This window comes from Hyperoodon ampullatus (genome assembly GCF_949752795.1).
Source record: "Hyperoodon ampullatus genome assembly, chromosome: 11".
NCBI classification, from domain to species: Eukaryota; Metazoa; Chordata; class Mammalia; order Artiodactyla; family Ziphiidae; genus Hyperoodon; species Hyperoodon ampullatus.
Window position 1 is genome coordinate 100543670 of NC_136924.1, and position 18294 is coordinate 100561963.

General features: G+C 40.1%; 1 protein-coding gene across 2 annotated transcripts in view; it reads left to right on the plus strand.

Annotated features, from left to right (window-relative positions):
* The window catches only part of ERC1 (ELKS/RAB6-interacting/CAST family member 1), a gene marked incomplete at both ends in the record, with an annotated part of 344584 nt that overhangs the window by 55518 nt on the left and 270772 nt on the right, over nt 1–18294 (plus strand). The window contains 4 exons of one of the 2 annotated variants that reach the window (XM_079715876.1): nt 2858–2932; nt 8392–8547; nt 9787–9870; nt 12896–13063. In XM_079715876.1, the coding sequence (XP_079572002.1) occupies nt 2858–2932; nt 8392–8547; nt 9787–9870; nt 12896–13063 (483 nt within the window). The remainder of the gene's footprint in view (nt 1–2857; nt 2933–8391; nt 8548–9786; nt 9871–12895; nt 13064–18294) is intronic. The other variant, XM_079715877.1, reaches the window with a different exon arrangement.

An 18294-nucleotide genomic window follows, 5' to 3' on the forward strand; every position in this document is an offset into this window, starting at 1 on the left:
AATGGATTTCTTTCCTTATATATTGCTAATATGCTTGCTAGAGTTTAAAATGAAATTGTAATAGTTTCACTGTAAAGCATTTGGAAATTTCCCTAATTTGGAAGTAGGTAATGGGAAAGGCGTCAGATGAAATTAGTTCAGGGTCTGAATTGTGAGATATTTCAAAGAAATGCAGTTTTAGTATTTCAAGTAGATACAGAAATATTAAGTGAAAAATGTGAAGTGTAGGTTAGAGGACTTTATTAAGAGGTGATGATTATTTACAATTAGCAGGATTCATTTTATTTTTGTTACATTTTAAAGTTTGCAGTCATTTATTAAACATATTATTAAATATCTGCGTGCCCAATTTATCACCTGTTTACAGTGTAGGGAGTAGATTCAGTGTGGACAGACTAGAGGCTGGGGGGTAACTGATGAGTTTGTTGTTTTAATGCAGGTGAGAGGTGATTATGGCCTGAACTAATGTGTTCAGATTTTGTCCTGGATTAATGTGTTCTGCATTTTACTGTCTTAGTGAAGTGTTTTATCTTGCAGGGGTTAATTGTGGATTAACTCGATCCTTAACGAGACTTGCTTTTACACTGTTGGCTGTAGTCTAAGTGGCCTTCCCTCCAGGGCTAGACTGTCTCTCCTCCTAAGACGTGGCCTTTCAGGTGTCGCTGCTCAGTGCCTCTGATGTTCTCTCCACTCTGGCTCTTTGGAGCTTGAATTCTTCCCAGCCCCATGTGAGTTCAGGTAGTTGCTCAACTCATAGCTCTCTGGTGGTTGTTCTGTCCCCAGTAGTTGTTCTTTGACACTGTGGAGTCTTTCCCTGTACATGCAGGCTTAGTATTTGGTCAAAGACTCCAGGGGACCCCTGTCAGATCAGACACTGCTGCTCTTCTGGCTAGCTTCTTCCTCTGTGTCATTCTTCTCTGCACATTTCTACTGTCTTTGGGACTCTTACCCACTGATCTGTCTTCTGAGCTCTGTGGCACTGCTGTTTTCCGTTTGGTCTTCCTCTCCCTGCATCACATATTGGATAGCAAGTCCGGACCATAACCTTGTTAGTTTCTCTTCCCTCAAGGATCATAGTCCTGTGCTGCTTGTTTTCCAGTGTCTGAAAACAGTTGCTTTATGCATTTTTGTCTAATTTTAACATAGTTATGACAGGAGGGCTAGTCTTCTGTCTGTTATGATCAGATTGTGTTGACCTTGTAGAGGGTGAGAAGTAAATAGGAAACTCGTTGAAGGATTGAAAACAGACTATTGCCATGATTTGTTGATGCTTTATCTAGAGTACACCATTGCTTTCTTTAAAATGGACAGAGGAAAGGAAACTTAACTCGAGGCTGTTGTAGTAACCTAGGCTTAAACTAGACTGGAAGTGGAGTGAAATGATAAATTCAAGAAATCTTTTGAAGCTGGAACAATTAGGACCTGCTCTAGAAGGTGGTAGGAAGTGAAGATGTGGGAGGAATGAGAGGAGACACTGTGCTGTTTGGCTTGAACCACCGGCAGGTAATGCCATTTAAGGAGATGGGCAAGACTCATCAGTCTTCAGAGGAGGGGCTAGGCTGAAGAGGAGAAAATCACGAGTTTTGTTTTGGATGAAATAAGTTTGAGTGGCCTAGTAAACATCTATATACATGTCAAATGGGCAGAGCAGCGGGCAGGGCTAGAATTTCACCAGCACTGTTCAGGTGGAAAGTATCCATCTGTATTCTCTGCCATCACTAGGGGCTGTACCAGGGTACTCTGGAAGTACTGGCTGACTCAGAGACATTGACAGAATCTGACAAGAAAATAGCCTGAGGAGGTCTGGTAACTTCAGGGTGATCCTTGAAAACCCTAACTGTGATATTCTACCATCTCCTTCTTCCCTTTCTGATCCTGAACGCACTGACATTTGGATTGAAAAAAATAGCTATGATTTTCTGCTATTTGCTACAGGTAGACTGTTTAGGAAACTTGTTCAGCAGTCTTACCTTCTTTTTCTTTCTGATCGTAGCCCCTCTAGAGAGAGATTTCCATCGTAGGTAGCCCGGTGGTTGTTGCTCTGGGGGAGGATGCTATGCAAAGGAGGTTGTCAACACAAATGCTTTCAGTTGTTTTGTGCAGTGTGGACTGTGACTACTTTGATTTCTCCTTTTTCTTTTTCTTTTTTTTTAAATAAATTTATTTATTTTTGGCCGTGTTGGGTCTTCATTGCTGCGCGCGGGCTTTCTCCAGTTGCGGTGAGCGGGGGCTACTCTTCATTGCGGTGCATGGGCTTCTCATTGCGGTGGCCTCTCCTGTTGCGGAGCACAGGCTCTAGGTGCGCGGGCTTCAGTAGTTGTGGCTCATGGGCTCTAGAGCGCAGGCTCACTAGTTGTGGTGCACAGGCTTAGTTGCTCTGCGGCATGTGGGATCTTCCCGGATCAGGGCTCGAACCCGTGTCCCCTGCATTGGCAGGCGGATTCCTAACCACTGCGCCACCGGGGAAGTCCTGATTTCTCCTTTTAAAAAGGAACTATTTCTAATCCCCTTTTTGGATTGTTTGGAGTTCTGATAATATGTCTCGGAGTCCTGTGGAAGAGTGACACACAACCTGGGGACGTGCCAGAGCTTCACCTCTTGTGGTGGCTGGGGTCTGTGTGACTTACCGTGTATAACCAGGTGTGCAGAGATGGAGATCCTTAGCCTGACTGCAGTCTGTGTGCTCCCTGGTCCACAGGGAAAGGTCAGGAAGACAGAAAGTGGATCAGAGTGTCTCACAAGGCCGGGGTAGTCATCTTTGCATGTAACTCCTACTCCCTCGCTTTTCCACCCCGCTCTTGAAAAAATGAGAGTGAAAAGGAGGACTCTTACTCTCTTTTTTGCTTCTCTTGTATAGGAGATGCATCGGAGATTTGAGAATGCCCCCGATTCTGCCAAAACTAAAGCTCTGCAAACTGTTATCGAAATGAAGGTAAGTGAGAACTTCTAAGGAATCTTATGTGTCATTTCACACTTTCAAGTGATCACACTTTCATGTGTGAGTTTAAGAAAGTGGTATGTAATAATAGTTCACTCATTTTGTAGGCTGAGAAGAAATAGTAAGACTTAATGAAAATGACACCTTAAATGAACTTCAGTTTCGTTTCCTCCAGTGTTTCTTGGAGTCAGCTGTTCTCAAAGCTTTTGATATCAGGGCCCCTTATTCTCTTAAAATGACTCATTTCATTTGTTTTTAAGAAAATGTCTGCCAAATACCAAGTTTGTGTGTCAGTTCTTCTCTCGAGTAAGAATAGAGTTCCGTGAAAAAAGTACCTGATTCAGCTTGCAGCTCACAGAGCACCCAGAGCAGCATCACACCCAGGATGCAGCAGCCGGGCCTGGCCCCCTCCTGTCTTATCACACAGAATGGTGCAAAGATACATACTCAAGGGTTGAGCACATGAAAAGTCACCAGGGACATTCCTAAGTGAGCCAGTGTTTTAAAAATGTTCTTTCTTGGGCCTCCCTGGTGGCGCAGTGGTTGAGAGTCCGCCTGCCGATGCAGGGGATACGGGTTCGTGCCCCGGTCTGGGAGGATCCCATATGCCGCGGAGCGGCTGGGCCCGTGGGCCATGGCTGCTGAGCCTGCGCGTCCGGAGCCTGTGCTCCGCAACGGGAGAGGCCACAGCAGTGAGAGGCCCGCATACCACAAAAAAAAAAAAAAAAAAAAAAAAAAAAAAAAAAAAAAATGTTCTTTCTTATTTTTCTTTTTTGTCTGAGAGCGCTGACACTGAAGAATACACTGACCACTAGTACGGTTTGGTGCTGTTGTCCAGAGGCACGAGCGCTTTTGCCTGTCCTTTATACTTTTAGTGCACGTGTTAACACCGTGGAAAAGGCACATAAAGTTATAGTATTATTATGAAGAAAGTTTTGACTTCTCAAAAGGGCTAGGAGGCACCCCCAGGTTTTCACGGACTATACTTTGAAACCCTCTGCTTTAAGTTACTGAGTAGTTAGAAATCTTCAGGCTGAACGTTATGGTGATTGGTGACTAAGCACTTGCCGTCTATGTTAAATTCCCTGGATTCAGAATCTGGCTTTATTTAACCAGTTGTATGACATAGAACAAGTAACCTAACCTCTCCATGCCTTAATTTCTTTATTGATAAATGGTGATAACAATAGTACCTATCCCATGGGTTCTTTTGTGGTTTAAATTAGTTAAAACAAGTAAAACACTTTAAACAGGACCTGGCACATAGTAAACATTCAGTCAGTGTTAGCTGCTATGCTATTATTATTTTTATTAACAACATATTCTTTCTTGCAAGAGCTGGAAGACTCTTACAGGTAGGGACCCCTCTCTCTCCCCCTCCTTCCCTCTCTGTCTCTTTTTTTAACTCCTTTGTATCCCCTAAAAAGTTTGACACGGTGTTTTGCATCATGTGCCTTCATTTAATATTTGTTGATGTGACAAGAATCTTTAGTTTTTGGTATATAAATAGTTTTATGTAAATAGATGCTTCTCAAGTACAGTTATCAGAATGGTTCTCTTAACTTAGATGATTTCCTCTTAAAACTTGTTTTTATTGTTATATACATCTTTATTCTCACTGGGGAAAGGGTTTACCAAACAAATACCAAATTAGTGGATTCTGGGTTCTTTATAGTTAGACAGTTCATAGTCTTGAACATAATCTTGTAAACAACCTCTAGAAAGGTTTAATTACATGTTCACATTTCCCACAAGTTTATTTGTACATGTTATTTTCTGATCCCTGTTGGAACCTAAAAACACACGAGTGTACCTATGTTCACAGAATTACTTTGCTTGCCTTTTGATGGCATAAGGAAGTGTACTGGTTTTAACTGGCAGTAGATCTATTTTAAGTTGTGTTAACCTCCAGCCATTCTGCTAAGAAGCAAGAGACTGAGATTCTGGTGGCCCAGTGGGGTCAGGTGGATGTTATGTTGAAATTGCAGATGAAATAGCTGAGATGCTGAGAGTGTGGCATGAGCTTGAGAGGATCATGAACATCTTTGGGGGAAATGGGAAAGGAGGTGATGGTGGACTATAAAAGAGCCCAGCTGTCTTCAAGGTGATGTAATATTCTTTTCTCTCTCCTCCTCCTCCTCTCCCTCCTCCTTTCTCCCACTTTCTTCCCTCTGCTTCCTTCTCCCTTCTCTAACTTTTTCTTTTCCCTTTAGCAGTGGAGGAGCAGGGAGGAATTACTGGACTGCTCTAGGGTTAGAGTTTTGCTGGGTAGATATAGCAGAATTACTGGGATGCAAGTGACATGAAGGTGGAGGTGAAGGAGTAGTTGGGATGATCGGTCCAGGAATGTAGCCTGGATAGGAAGGAAGAGAATTCAGAATGGATGGACAGGTTGGGAGAAAACGTAGAAGTTAGGGAGGTGGAGGACTCTGTGAGATGCAAGAGCAGCAGTTAATGTGAGTGACGGTGTGTCAGGCCTGGGAGGAGAGTCCCGGGTGATGTGGTCTTGTAAACTGGAGAGCTCAAATGGGCCGGAGGATGCGGGCGTTGGAATTACGGACGTCAAGGAAGTCGGACATTGAAATCCTAGGATTATGGCAAGAGTGGCATTTGAAGGAGAGATCTATTGTCAGCCGGGTGCTGAAGACTTCTTCCGTGGGCGGGAGTGGCGGGGGAGCCCCTAGATGGCAGCCGCGTGGAGGGAGAGTGAAGAGGCTTGTGAGCTTTAAATGGGAGCAGCATCGAGGAACCTGGAGGTGCCCACACTTCTCCCTGCCACTCTGTGATGCTGGGGGATTAGTGGACTTCACTGGAGAGCGTTCAGGGAAATTATATCCTTTGGGAAAGCCTGGGTTTACTTAGAGCAGGGAGACAACTTTTGAAAAAAAAGTTGAGGACTTGGGAAATTTAACAACGAGCAGAGGATTTCAGTGGACTCAGTGGGGTTGGTTGATTAATGATGGGAGACCCAGGGCTGGGCAAGTATAGAGTAGGAAGATGATAAAGAATTTATTTATTTCGTCATTATACACTCTAGGAGTAAGAAACCTCCTTGGAAGGGGCTGTCCTCACATAAACCCAGCCTGAGTACTGGTCGGTGCTACAACTAGTCCAACATATCAGGCATTAATTTTCTGGCCTCATCCCAGAGAGTAGCCTGGCAGGTTCTTTTTCTGCCTCATGGCGTTCAGAGCTGCAGTTATGGTCCCTTTTTAGGTGCAGATTTTATGGTGCATGATTTGATAGTGAGTGTCTGATTTGGTCAAGAGCTGCCTCTCTGTCTGTGTTGGGATTTTCAGATAGTGCATTTGAAGTCGTTTATTTATTTTTTCTTTATGGGCCAGGGTAGTTTTAAATGAGTAAATCAAACTCCTGGTTTAGGTTTAGAACGTCTCTGATTGTGTTAATTTAATATGATCAATCTTGAACTAAATGTACGTTGCATTTGCATAGATTTGTAAACGACAAGTTTTGTTGTGCTATTTTTAAAGGTAATGCAATGCAGGTCAGAGGAGTACAGCCCTCCCATCTCCCCCAAACCTAAAAATAGCTCTAGTTGTAGCTGTCCCATGATAAATCCGTTAACTCTTACCGGCACACTCTCAGACAGCAAGGAAGGTCAGTCAAGACAGGTGTGAGGTAAAGTGAAACGAGGAGGTCAGTCTCAAAATTGCTTCCTAAAGGAATGGTTTCTCTAAACTTCCGAAAAAAAATAAAGCTGTACTGACTTTGTGCTCTTTAAGGTCTTTCCTTCCTAGGTGAATAAGTATATGCAACTATAGATGTGAAAGTATCTACTCTATGGAGGAGTTTTGCTGTAATTGATGACATCTAAAGTAATCTGGGGATAAACTAGATACTGTGACAGACACAACCAAGAAAATGAGTATAGATGGTTGTTGTACTAGGAGGTGATATGCGTGGCGACGCTGATTTATAAGGACAGTGATGTTTCTTTTTAGAAATCATTACGAGATATTTCACATGCATGGTGAAGTATAGCGAATAAGTAAGGTTACTAATGCAGTAAGTAACCTCCCCTTATCTGCAGGGACAGGTTCCACCACCCTCAGTGGACTGAAATCACAGGTGGTACCGAACCCTATATATACTACGTTTTTTCCTATACGTACCTATGATTAATTTTATAAATTAGGCACAGTGTGTAAGGGATTAACAACAGTAATTAATAGTAAAACAGAACACTTACAACAGTATGCTGTAATGGAAGCTATGTGAATAGGTCTCATTCTCTCTCTCTCTCAGTATCTTACTGCACAAACCTAATGCCTTCTTCATCTAAACTGAGCACTTGTCATGCACTGTAGCCATAACTTTTGCAGTTTGAGGTGCAACAGCAAAACTGGCACAAATTTCTTTTTCCTTCATCCCAATTTCACTGCTGGAAGATTCGTTCTTACTGTAGATCGTAGCAACCTCAGCATATGATTTTTTCTCTTAGTGAAAACTTCCACCTTTTCACTTAAAAGAAGCACCTTACGGCTTCTCTTTGTCAAATCTGAATTGCCAGCATCACTACTCTTGTGCTTTGGGGACGGTATTAAATAAAATATTGTCACATAAAAACAGTCACTTGAACACAAGCACTGTGATGCCAGGACTGTCCATCTGATAACCGAGATGACTGCTGTGAATGACTACGGGCGGGGGTACACTGGACCAAGGGATGATTCACATTCCGGTGGGACAGAATGGGATGGTGTGAGATTTCATCATGTTGATTGGAACAGTGGTGCACAGTTTAAAACTTCTGAATTGTTTTTTTCTGGAATTTTCCATATGATATTTTCTGACCGCAGTTGGCCTCGGGTAACTGAAACCACAGAAAGCAGAACCACGGAAAGTAAAACTGTGGATAAGGCGGGACCACTATGTGATAAAGTGTAACTTTATTAACGTAATTATTCATCCCTTTGTTTTTCTGCAGTGGGAGGTTATCAGATCTTTATTATTGTACATAACGGTTATGCACATTATTGTGTAAGTCTTTGAAACCTTCTTACTCTTTTCCCCACTCCTTTGGGGGCAGAAATAAGCCTTTTAGGGGTCATCAAGTAAAACGACAAAATACTATAGCTAGAAAAGGTTTTACTGTTAATATTATAAATGTTTTCACTAGAAGTTTGTTGACCATAAAGTACTAAGAAACTTTAACTAGTTTTCCATTGCTTCTACTTCTTTAGTTAATACTCTCAACTTTAATCAAAAGGGTGCAGAGGAAAGGGTAGAGGAAAAAATCATAGTATAGATCTCAGTCCTCCTCCTCTACACCATATGGCCGTGAAGGATATATTTTAGAAGCAAGGCACCAGTTGCAATATTTCTACATATTTGTTTTTCTTTATTAAATTTCACATCTGTAAAGACAGGCTTGTGTAACCTCTCTGACTTTTTGCGAATACTTTAATGTCTAAATCTTCCTTTGTCCTCAGGATTCAAAAATTTCCTCTATGGAGCGTGGGCTCCGAGACTTGGAAGAGGAGATTCAGATGCTGAAATCGAATGGGGCTTTGAGTACTGAAGAACGAGAGGAAGAAATGAAGCAAATGGAGGTCTATCGGAGCCATTCTAAATTTATGAAAAACAAGGTAATGGTGTCTGATACCGTAATTTTTAAATGGGGTTTGAAAAATTGATGCATGTTCCTACTTCTTTAGTGATGATGGACTTCACGCTGTTTTATCAGGCTTCAGGGAAGAATACTTGTACCGTAATTCTTTCAGATAGAACTTCCCAGAATTAAAGTCAGAATTACTGATGTTGTATAGTTCTTTCAAATTTCACTTAAAAGAAAATTACTTGTATGAGGCTAAGTGTGTATCATCACAGTTTAACATTTCACGTCTACCAGTACTTCGGAGGCGATTAGTAGGATTACATCCAGATGAGTTTTTCTCACTATATGAAACATCATGTTCTCTATGTCTTGTGAACAAATATAGAAGTGAAATTCAGCCTAAGAGACTGAATCCACCTCCCCCCTTTTTTTTTTCCTGAAATGGCTTAAATAAAATCGTGTTTTCCCTTCAAACACAGTTCCCTAAAGGAAACCCCTTTGTGCTCTCCCTTGGAGAAGACCCATGTGCATCAGGTTTATTGTTTCCCACGTGCACTTGGGGTGTATGTACAGTAGGAGAAGCATCGCTGAGACATATCAGTCTGTATTATAACCTCAGTCACAGTATTTCTTCCTTAGAGCCAAAGGCATTTATTTTGATTCTATAAACTATTTTAGGCAAATTGGAGGATTTAGTTTATTATAGTTATCAGTTTATCAGGTCTGTGGTGTTTTAAAGATCATAATTTCAATTGTAAAATAGTAGCTAGAAAATAAGTGTTCCTCCCCCACCCCCTGCCCCCCATATCCCAATTGTGTTAGTTCCCTAATTTCTCAGAAGTGAAAACTGTTCCTTTAATGATACAGTTTCTGGCTTCTTTCTGTGATACCCATACCTGCATATAAGTCAGTAGAATATTCCTCTGTTATTGTAAGAATCTGTTACCAATGACTATGGCCAATTTCATGTAACTTTTAGAACTTAAAAATTCACATATCCAACTTGCTGTTAGTTTTGATTTGTCATTCTAACTTGAGAACAAAATAAAATATTGCCTCTGCTTCCCATTTGCTGATTAGCCCATTTCAGTCCATTACCCTGTGAAAACAGTGAGCCCATCTAGGGTCCTTTGAAGAGGAAATTAGGGGAACAGATTTGATTGTGTTATATGAGTTATTGTTATTTCCAGTTACTGCTCTGGCTCAAAAGCAGATAATAAAAAGACCTAAGTTGACACATGAGTGAAAAAGAATAACAATGTCGTGACAGGTAGAGCAACTGAAGGAGGAGCTAAATTCGAAAGAGGCTCAAGGGGAGGAGCTGAAAAAGAGAGCGGCTGGTCTTCAGGCCGAGGTCTTTGCCGTAAGATTTACCCTTTGCGTGCAGTGATCCCACAGTGGGACCCTGCTGCTCTGGCTCTGGGCGCTCACACTTTCACTCTGTGGTCGGCAGCTTTGCCCGGTACTAGCACTAACCAGCCTGCTCTGCTCTTTAACTGACTCCTGTTCACCCGTTTGACCCGCGTGCCACCCTGTGTGCAGCGAGCCCTCATGTGCTCTGGAAGCTCTGACCCTGGTTTTTTATTGTTGCTTTGTCACTGTGTGGATGGTGCTTCAAAGCTGTTTTTTCTCGACTCCTTTCCTGTTACCAGAAACTTGTTGATTTATGTGAATGATCTCTTTCTCTTCTTAGGTACAAAGAATGTGCAGATGTTCTAGGTCCATCACCCAGGGTTTATTTCAATCTGATTTCTTGAGTGAAGTGCTTTACCTTCATATGTAGACATCATCTTTAAGTCCCCGATAGGTGATTTTGCAACAAATTTTACTTTCTTTGGAACAGATGTATTGAAGTGATTAGCTTATTTAGTTATCTAGTAAATTAGAAGTAGCATGAAACTTAAAGTCTCTAAATCTGTTCAGTAGCTCAATCATCTGTCTAGAGAACTTGAAATTCCATTTCAAACTGTGATAAAATGATTACAATAAAATAGCTAACACTTGAGTACTTATTATAAGCATTTTATAACCTACTAAGGTAGGTATATTCTCAACCCAATTTATAGATAAGGAAGCTGAGGTAACACAGTGGTGCTCAGGAAACACAGTAAGAGGTAGAGTTTGATTTTTGCACAAGCCATTTGGTTCCAGAACCTGTGCTGGTAAGCTCTGCACTCCACTGCCCTTACTAGGCTGTGCACACATTTGTCTCACAAGTGTCAGGAAAAAAAACTGCTTCTGAAAATTACGGTAGGATAACACTGGAATGCAGCATTAAAAGAAAAAAAAAAACCACTTGTGCTAATTTAGTGTTTGCTGTTTATGGACCACTTTATAGTATAGATAGAAAAGTGAGATATTTTGTCTAAAAGGGTCCAGTTTGGTTTGTTGTAACCATGTATTGTCTAGAGGAGAAGTTGATCTATAACTTCTTTTTCCTCAGCTAGTATTATTAATTTCTTTTTGTGTCGAACAACAGGCTAAACATTCTATACATTTTTTTTTTTGGTTTAATCTGTATGCAATACAGTGGCACTGGTTTGCTTTCTCCATCTTACTGATCAGGAAACCAAGGCTTAGAGAGGTAGTTACCCAAGAAGACACACTCATTCGTTCTCACGTGGGATTGACTGCAAAAGCCTTATGCTCCTAACTTTTAAGGAAAATTTGTGCTTCTAAACTCTTCTATTTAGAATATTTTCTTCTTTTTCTCAATCTTTATGGTCAGTATAGCATTATTTGAGGATTATTTAGTAATGCAGATGATGAGGAAACTGAGATTTTATATTTATTTTTGATCACATGGTCCAGAGGTAGCTGGAAATTTGAGTAATCTTTAAGCCATAGTTCTTTAGCTGACGAGGTGAGAACATTTTGAACGTTTCTCCTGACCATTCATACCACAAGTGCGTTTTTAGTGCATTCTGTTTGTTAGGGGTGGGACGTTGGTAAAGGGATGTCATGAAAGATGCTACACCATTACAGTATGTGGCAGCTCCTGGGTATGTATCTGTGTTACAGGATGGAAGTAGCTGCTGTTTACAGCTATCTTCCACTGATGTCCTTAGCAGCTGCGAGTATTTTGCATACAGTGAGCACACAGAAATGTTTGTTGAATGAATGAATATTATATTTGTAAGTAGAGATTTCATGCATATGAGAAAAATGCTTGTCTTCCTGCTGAAACAGAACAGTAAATTATAAGTTTATTTTTAGTGCTCCTTAAAAGTAATTTTAATTACAGTAAAATTTATTTCATACTTTCTCATGGGAAATTATTCTCGAAAGCTTTGTCCCTTATGCCTAAGATTATTACAGTCAAAATACTTTAGATACATTCAACTTTTTACAAAGTATTTTTTGTGTCATCAGTGATACTGAGATTACTGACTTCTTGTCAAATTTATACTTCCAAGAGTCTATATTTTAGTGTATAGCTAGCTACCTTGCTTGGGCAGTAGATATAATGTAAAAACAGATATGATGTCTGTTAATTTGGCTTACATTTAGAATAAAAGAGTAAAAATTCTTAGAAACACAGTAGAAATGTAAAGGAGATGTTTGATGTTAAATGTTTTCTAAGCTAAGATGAGAAGAATTTATGGGAGAGTGAGTGGCACCTGTTGATTTATGGATTACTCTGTCAGAGTAATTCAAATTTGATGATACATGTAGATTCTTACAGAATGAGATTTTATGCGTTCTTTATTTAGGTTATATACTTCTATCCATTTAGTTGATATGACATGTCGTAGGTAATATAACTTTGTAGGTGGAATCTTTTTTTTAGTTCAGTACCCCTAACTCCTCAAAATTATATAATTTTTAGAAAGCACATGTTTATAATGCCTTATAACACTAAAGTGGCTTTTTAAGAAGGACTTTATGTACACTTTGATTTGAGAATGAAAAAAGAACAATGAAAAAATAAATGTGCAGCTTTTGAGTTTAAATAGCAATAGTAGGAAGTTTCTTTTTTCTTTCTGTATTCCATCTACACTAATCCTGCTGTATGATTTGAAGTTTCTTATGACTTAATAAGATGAAGACTGCTTTAGTCGTGTTCAGATGCTTACTGCTATCTCATAGTCATCTAAGTGAATTGGGATTTTTCTTCTTCCATTCCTTTTCTAACGGATTTCAAAAGTTTAGGGGAGACAATACATGAAAACTGGAAATTTTGCTATTAGTTGAATAAGCTTTGTTTTTTTTTTTTTTTTTTGGTGGGGGGTCCGCTAAGATTAGATGATGCAAAAAGATGAATTGTGTCCTGTCATAAAGTTAATGCTGTATATCTTGACGTGGATCTGTCAAAGATCCAGATCAGAGGTGGTGGTTTTATTTCTTTTTTCCTTATGCTGCTTTTTCTTCTTCTCTAGATTGGTCAGGTGAAGCAGGAGCTGTCCAGAAAGGACACCGAACTACTGGCCCTACAGACAAAGCTGGAAACACTCACCAACCAGTTCTCAGACAGCAAGCAGCACATTGAAGTGCTGAAGGAGTCCTTGACTGCTAAAGAGCAGAGGGCTGCCATCCTGCAGACCGAGGTAAAAGGAGTCGTGGGGTTTGCACGGAGCCCATTCCTCGGCACCTTTTCTTGTGCATTACCTGTGCACGTCTTGTTGTGTTGAGATACGGGAGCTATGAATACTGTGATGATGGATTCTTTAGCGATGTGGTCAGTTATAGTACTAAACTCTAACCATCTTGTTTCTATTGTTCTTGTATCGAACAAATTAAATCAGTGCAGTTAAGATATTTTTTTGATACTTCAGACTTTGACTAAGTCTGTGCTTCTAAGTAGACTTTAAACTAATGTTATGAAATGAAAAGGTAGTTGTAAAAGCATTTGTTCTCACCCGTGGTAAATCTTTCAGTCATGAATGGGAGTGAGCTTGGTCAGCCTGTGTTGGGTTATTAAGTGTCCTTAATTTTTGGTATTATGAATAGCTTTAAGTAGGCAAACTGTGGAATTTAGAAATGTTTGACATAAATCTTGTTTTGAACTGCAGATTATTAGACACGTGCCTTCATGTCCTGTTTGAAAATAAAGTTAGCATTTTTAGAAATATTAGAAGATTATCTAGTCTGCCAGCTTTGATTAGAGGTAGGAACACACTAAATAATTCCAGACAGATGAGAATCTATCATATTTGCAATGAGAGGGAATTGATGATGCTATTTGGATTTGCTGTCTTAAGGAAAATATTTTCTAAAGATCTCAGTGAAATAGAGAATTTAGGTAGGAATAGGTAAGCAGTTCTGCTGTATAGAAGAAAAATAAAGCGTACAGTATGGATTAATTTTTTCTTTTCTTTTAAAGAACAAGATAATAGATAAATAAAGGCATAGTGTAATGAAAAAGGAATGGGTAGTAAAAAGAATGCATAAAAAAAAAAAAATCTCAGACCCAGAAGTTCAGAATCTTCAAACGAGGGGGAATGGGAAAATGACCAAAATGTTTCATGTAGTATTTTATTGTTTTACAGTTTGGGATTTTGTTGAAAATGAGAGATTTGGATGATGTATTTATAATTTTCCTTACAACTTATACTTTTTCTATTTTGATCACGTTTCATTTTATCATGATACCTCAGAGGGATATTTTGGGATAAATAAGGCTCTGGCTCTGGCGTCACAGTGACTGAGTGTGGACTTCAGTTTTACCACTTGCTACCAGGTGCAGGGTCCTGGGCACATTACTTAGGTTCATTGTGCCTCGTTTTACATCTGTAAGATGAAGAGGAGTTCCTGCCTCATTAGGTTGTTAGCATTAAACTAACTTATTCACTCTTAGTGCCTGGCACATAGTAGGGTCTTTGTCAGTTATTGGCATCATTCTAATTCTTGTAATACTATCAGCTAATATATGTAAACTGTTAAAACGGTAAGAGAACATTGTTGCTTTTCTTTTCACTGGCATAAATTTTATGTAGAAGGTCTGCTGTTTAATATTTTTATCAAGCTAAATTAAGGTTTATTCAGGGAATTGCAAATATAGAATTATCTGAAAAATGTTACCTGCAAATTTATTAATTTGTGGCTTTATTAGACTTTTTCACATCAATGCCTGGTATGCATGCAGTACTACAAAAGGGTCAAAAGAGGGCGCCAGTGTTTTGGAGGTGAGCCTATTGCCAAGTTTGCTGCTGTGATAGTTTTGGATGGAGGTGGCAGGTGTGGGAACCAGGGAACCAGGCAGTTGGTTACTGATAATGCAAGCTTGTCACAGTCTAATAGATGACTTCTTCCCCTTGGCAATCCATCCTTCTCTTTGTACCCCCCTCTGAAATAGTGTTCTTATTAGCTAGGTCTCACACAGATGGGCTTGTGATTGGTTTCTTGTACCATAGAGAACAAAGACTGTATTTGTGGTCATTCTTGGATAGTTTTTATATTTGTTTTTAGGACTGAGTTTCAGCAATTACCCCTGTAAGTTATTAGGACAACTGCTCAAATATAAGGGTCTCATTCTAAAAGATAACAGTAGAAAAGCTAACTTCCTTTTGAATTTGGGGTGATTATATGAATGTTATATGCCTGTTTATCAGGATTTGCTTTTTTTCCTTAAATTACTCTGGTGACACTTGACAAGGCTCACTTTTTCCAAAGCAGCTTTCTCCTGTTGGATCCCATAAAAGACAGTTTGAACCAGCTCTTTGAAAGTTCTCATCTATTTCTATAATTGCTATATTTCTGTTCCTATAATTGCTCTTTTTTTAAAAAATAAATTTTATTTATTTATTTATTTATTTATGGCTGCATTAGGTCTTCATTGCTGCGCGCGGGCTTTCTCTAGTTGGCGGTGAGCGGAGGCTACTCTTTATTGTGGTGCACGGGCTTCTCATTGCAGTGGCTTCTCTTGTTTCAGAGCACAGTCTCTAGGCTTGCAGGCTTCAGTAGTTGTGGCACATGGGCTCATTAGTTGTGGCTCGCAGGCTCTAGAATGCAGGCTCAGTAGTTGTGGTACACGGGCTTAGTTGCTCCGTGGCGTGTGGGATCTTCCTGGACCAGGGCTTGATCCTGTGTCCGCTGTATTGGCAGGCGGATTCTTAACCACTGTGCCACAAGAAAGCCCCCTATAATTGCTCTTAATTGACCTCATCCTCCTCTCTGAAGCTACCCTAGACTTTCGTCCAGCTCTCAAATCACTAAATTAAGCACATATGAAAAAGAACATGGATTCAGGAGTTTTTTGGGTTTTTTTTAATTTTAAAATTCTTTAAGGAAAAACGGGGTGTGGGAAAAGACCTGTTTTTTTTTCCTGTTCAGGGTCCATGGTATGAGGTCCTTTTGTGTTGGGCAGTGTACAGTATATAGTATCTATGGAATTACTCCTGTTTTATGAACATCTCCTTTAATCTGTTGACCTTCACAGAGGTGGTCTGGATTTAGTAGCACTGTGGTCAAAGTATGGGCTTGTCAGACCTGGGCTTGAAATAGCCTTCTACATTTATTAGTTATGTGACCTTGGGTGAGTTATTTTACCTCTGTAATCCTCCATTTTCTCATCTGTCACTGAGAATAATAATAATACCAACTTCCTAAGGTTAGAATAGATGTTTAATGTGGCTAGAATAGATTTTTTAATTATGGAGTTCTTACCTGAATTTGGAGGTGAATATTAAATATCAGTGGGTTTAAAATATTGTCGCTGGTTTTTTTAGATGATAACTTTGTAGCCGCCCCCCACCCTTGTATAGATAAACTGTGCACTGTTGAATGACACATCTCTGCCTGTGGCCTTTTGCAAGTTTCTCTGAGCTCTTCAACCTTTTGTTGGAATGTCAAACAGAACTCAGTGCAGTTTGTTGAAATAGCCTTTTATAAGGTCTGCTTGTGTACATTCTCAGTCTCATGACCCAACGCCCTTCATTTATCCTCCTTTCTAGATGGGAACAGTGGGAGATGTGGTGATAGGAAATTATACTTAGTGATCTTGGGCGAGTCACTTAGTTTCGGCTTTGATTTCCTCAGCTTTAAAATTAGGAGTAGTTTAGATTATTTAATTTTTTTAAAATTTATGGGGACTTCCCTGGTGGCGCAGTGGTTAAGAATCCGCCTGCCAAAGCAGGGGACACGGGTTCGAGCCCTGGTCCGGGAAGATCCCACATGCCGCAGAGCAACTAAGCCCGTGCGCCACAACTGCTGAGCCTGTGCTCTAGAGCCTGCGAGCCACAGCTCCTGAGCCCATGTGCCACAACTACTGAAGCCTGTGCGCCTAGAGCCCGTGCTCTGCAACAAGAGAAGCCACCGCAATGAGAAGCCCGCGTACTGCAACTAAGAGTAACCTCAGCTCGCCACAACTAAAAAAAGCCCGCACGCAGCAACAAAGACCCAACACAACCAAATAAATAAATACATAAATTTTTAAAAAAATTATGAAATATAGGAAAAATGCAGAAAATTATATAGTAGACAGTACTCAGATTTAACTTACATTTATGTTTGACCACATTAGGTGATCTTTAAAGGTCCTTTAAAAGAAAAGTTAAAAAAAAAAGCTCATTCTAAATTAAATATTCAGTGAAAGCAGAAACTTTTGTTAGAATCTCAGGTTTTTAGAACTGGTTGGGGCTAGGAAGAGGCTAGGAATAAATATTCGGAAGCTGTCATTATGGGGGTAGTGGCTAAAGCCTTAGGGATGAATTGGTTTCTCCAGGAGAAGGTTGTATAGAGTGAGATGTAAAGAGGGGGAAATGACAGAGGATCCAGTGAAGAAAACTGAAATGGTGTGGTCAGAGAGTTAGAAAGGCAGTGAGTCATATAATTGCAAAAGAAGAATTATAGGAAACATGCCATTGTTACTGGCATGCAGTTACTAGTGCTCTTGTGCTTTTAGGTAGATCTGTTTATTGATGTAAAACAAAAGAAGGTTAAGATGGGTTGAGATAACTAATACTTTTGTGATCAGAAGTAAAAGGCCAAAAGAGCAATGTAGCCATTTTTCTGTTCATGTCCATTGGTAGAGAAAGTCTTGTGGAGGAAAAACCTTCTGATTTTGTTGAAGTTGGCATAACCTGTTTGCCACAGACCTTGATGCTTGGCAAGCTGGTTAGATGCTGTTCCTTCAGCTCAGGTGATGTGAATAAACAAGGTCTTATTCCTCCTGCCAAGAATGGTGTTAGGGTGATGACTGTGTGTCCCACTAGTCTCCGAGGGGTTTTCCTGAATTTGTTTTTTGTGGTTTGCAAAATACGGACCTCACGCAAAATTATACTCTGAATTTAGTTCACACCAAACCAAAAGATCAGTGTAGAATTCAGAGCAATTAATCTAGTAGTAGCAAAGTGGTTTTTGTGGTTATTTTTATCTCAGATCTCCAGACCAGCCCATTTAAACTCTGCATTGCATGAAAAAGCAGACCAAGAAAAAGTGTACACAGCTGACTTGAATTGAAAAGATCACTTAGTAGGGCTTCTCTGGTGGCGCAGTGGCTAAGAATCCGCCTGCCAATGCAGGGGACACAGGTTCGATCCCTGGTCCGGGAAGATCCCACATGCCGTGGAGCAACTAAGCCCGTGGGCCACAATTACTGAGCCTGCGCTCTAGAGACCACGAGCCACAAGTACTGAAGCCCGTGCACCTAGAGCCCGAGCTGCACAACGAGGAGTAGCCCCCGCTTGACGCAGCTAGAGAAAGCCGTGCAGCAACAAAGACCCAATGCAGCAAAAAATAAATAATAAATAAATTTATTTTAAAAAAAAGAAAAGAAAAGATCACTTAGTAATTAGGCTGTGGGCTTGGGTAGTTTCTGTGGCTAATATTTGTGATATGA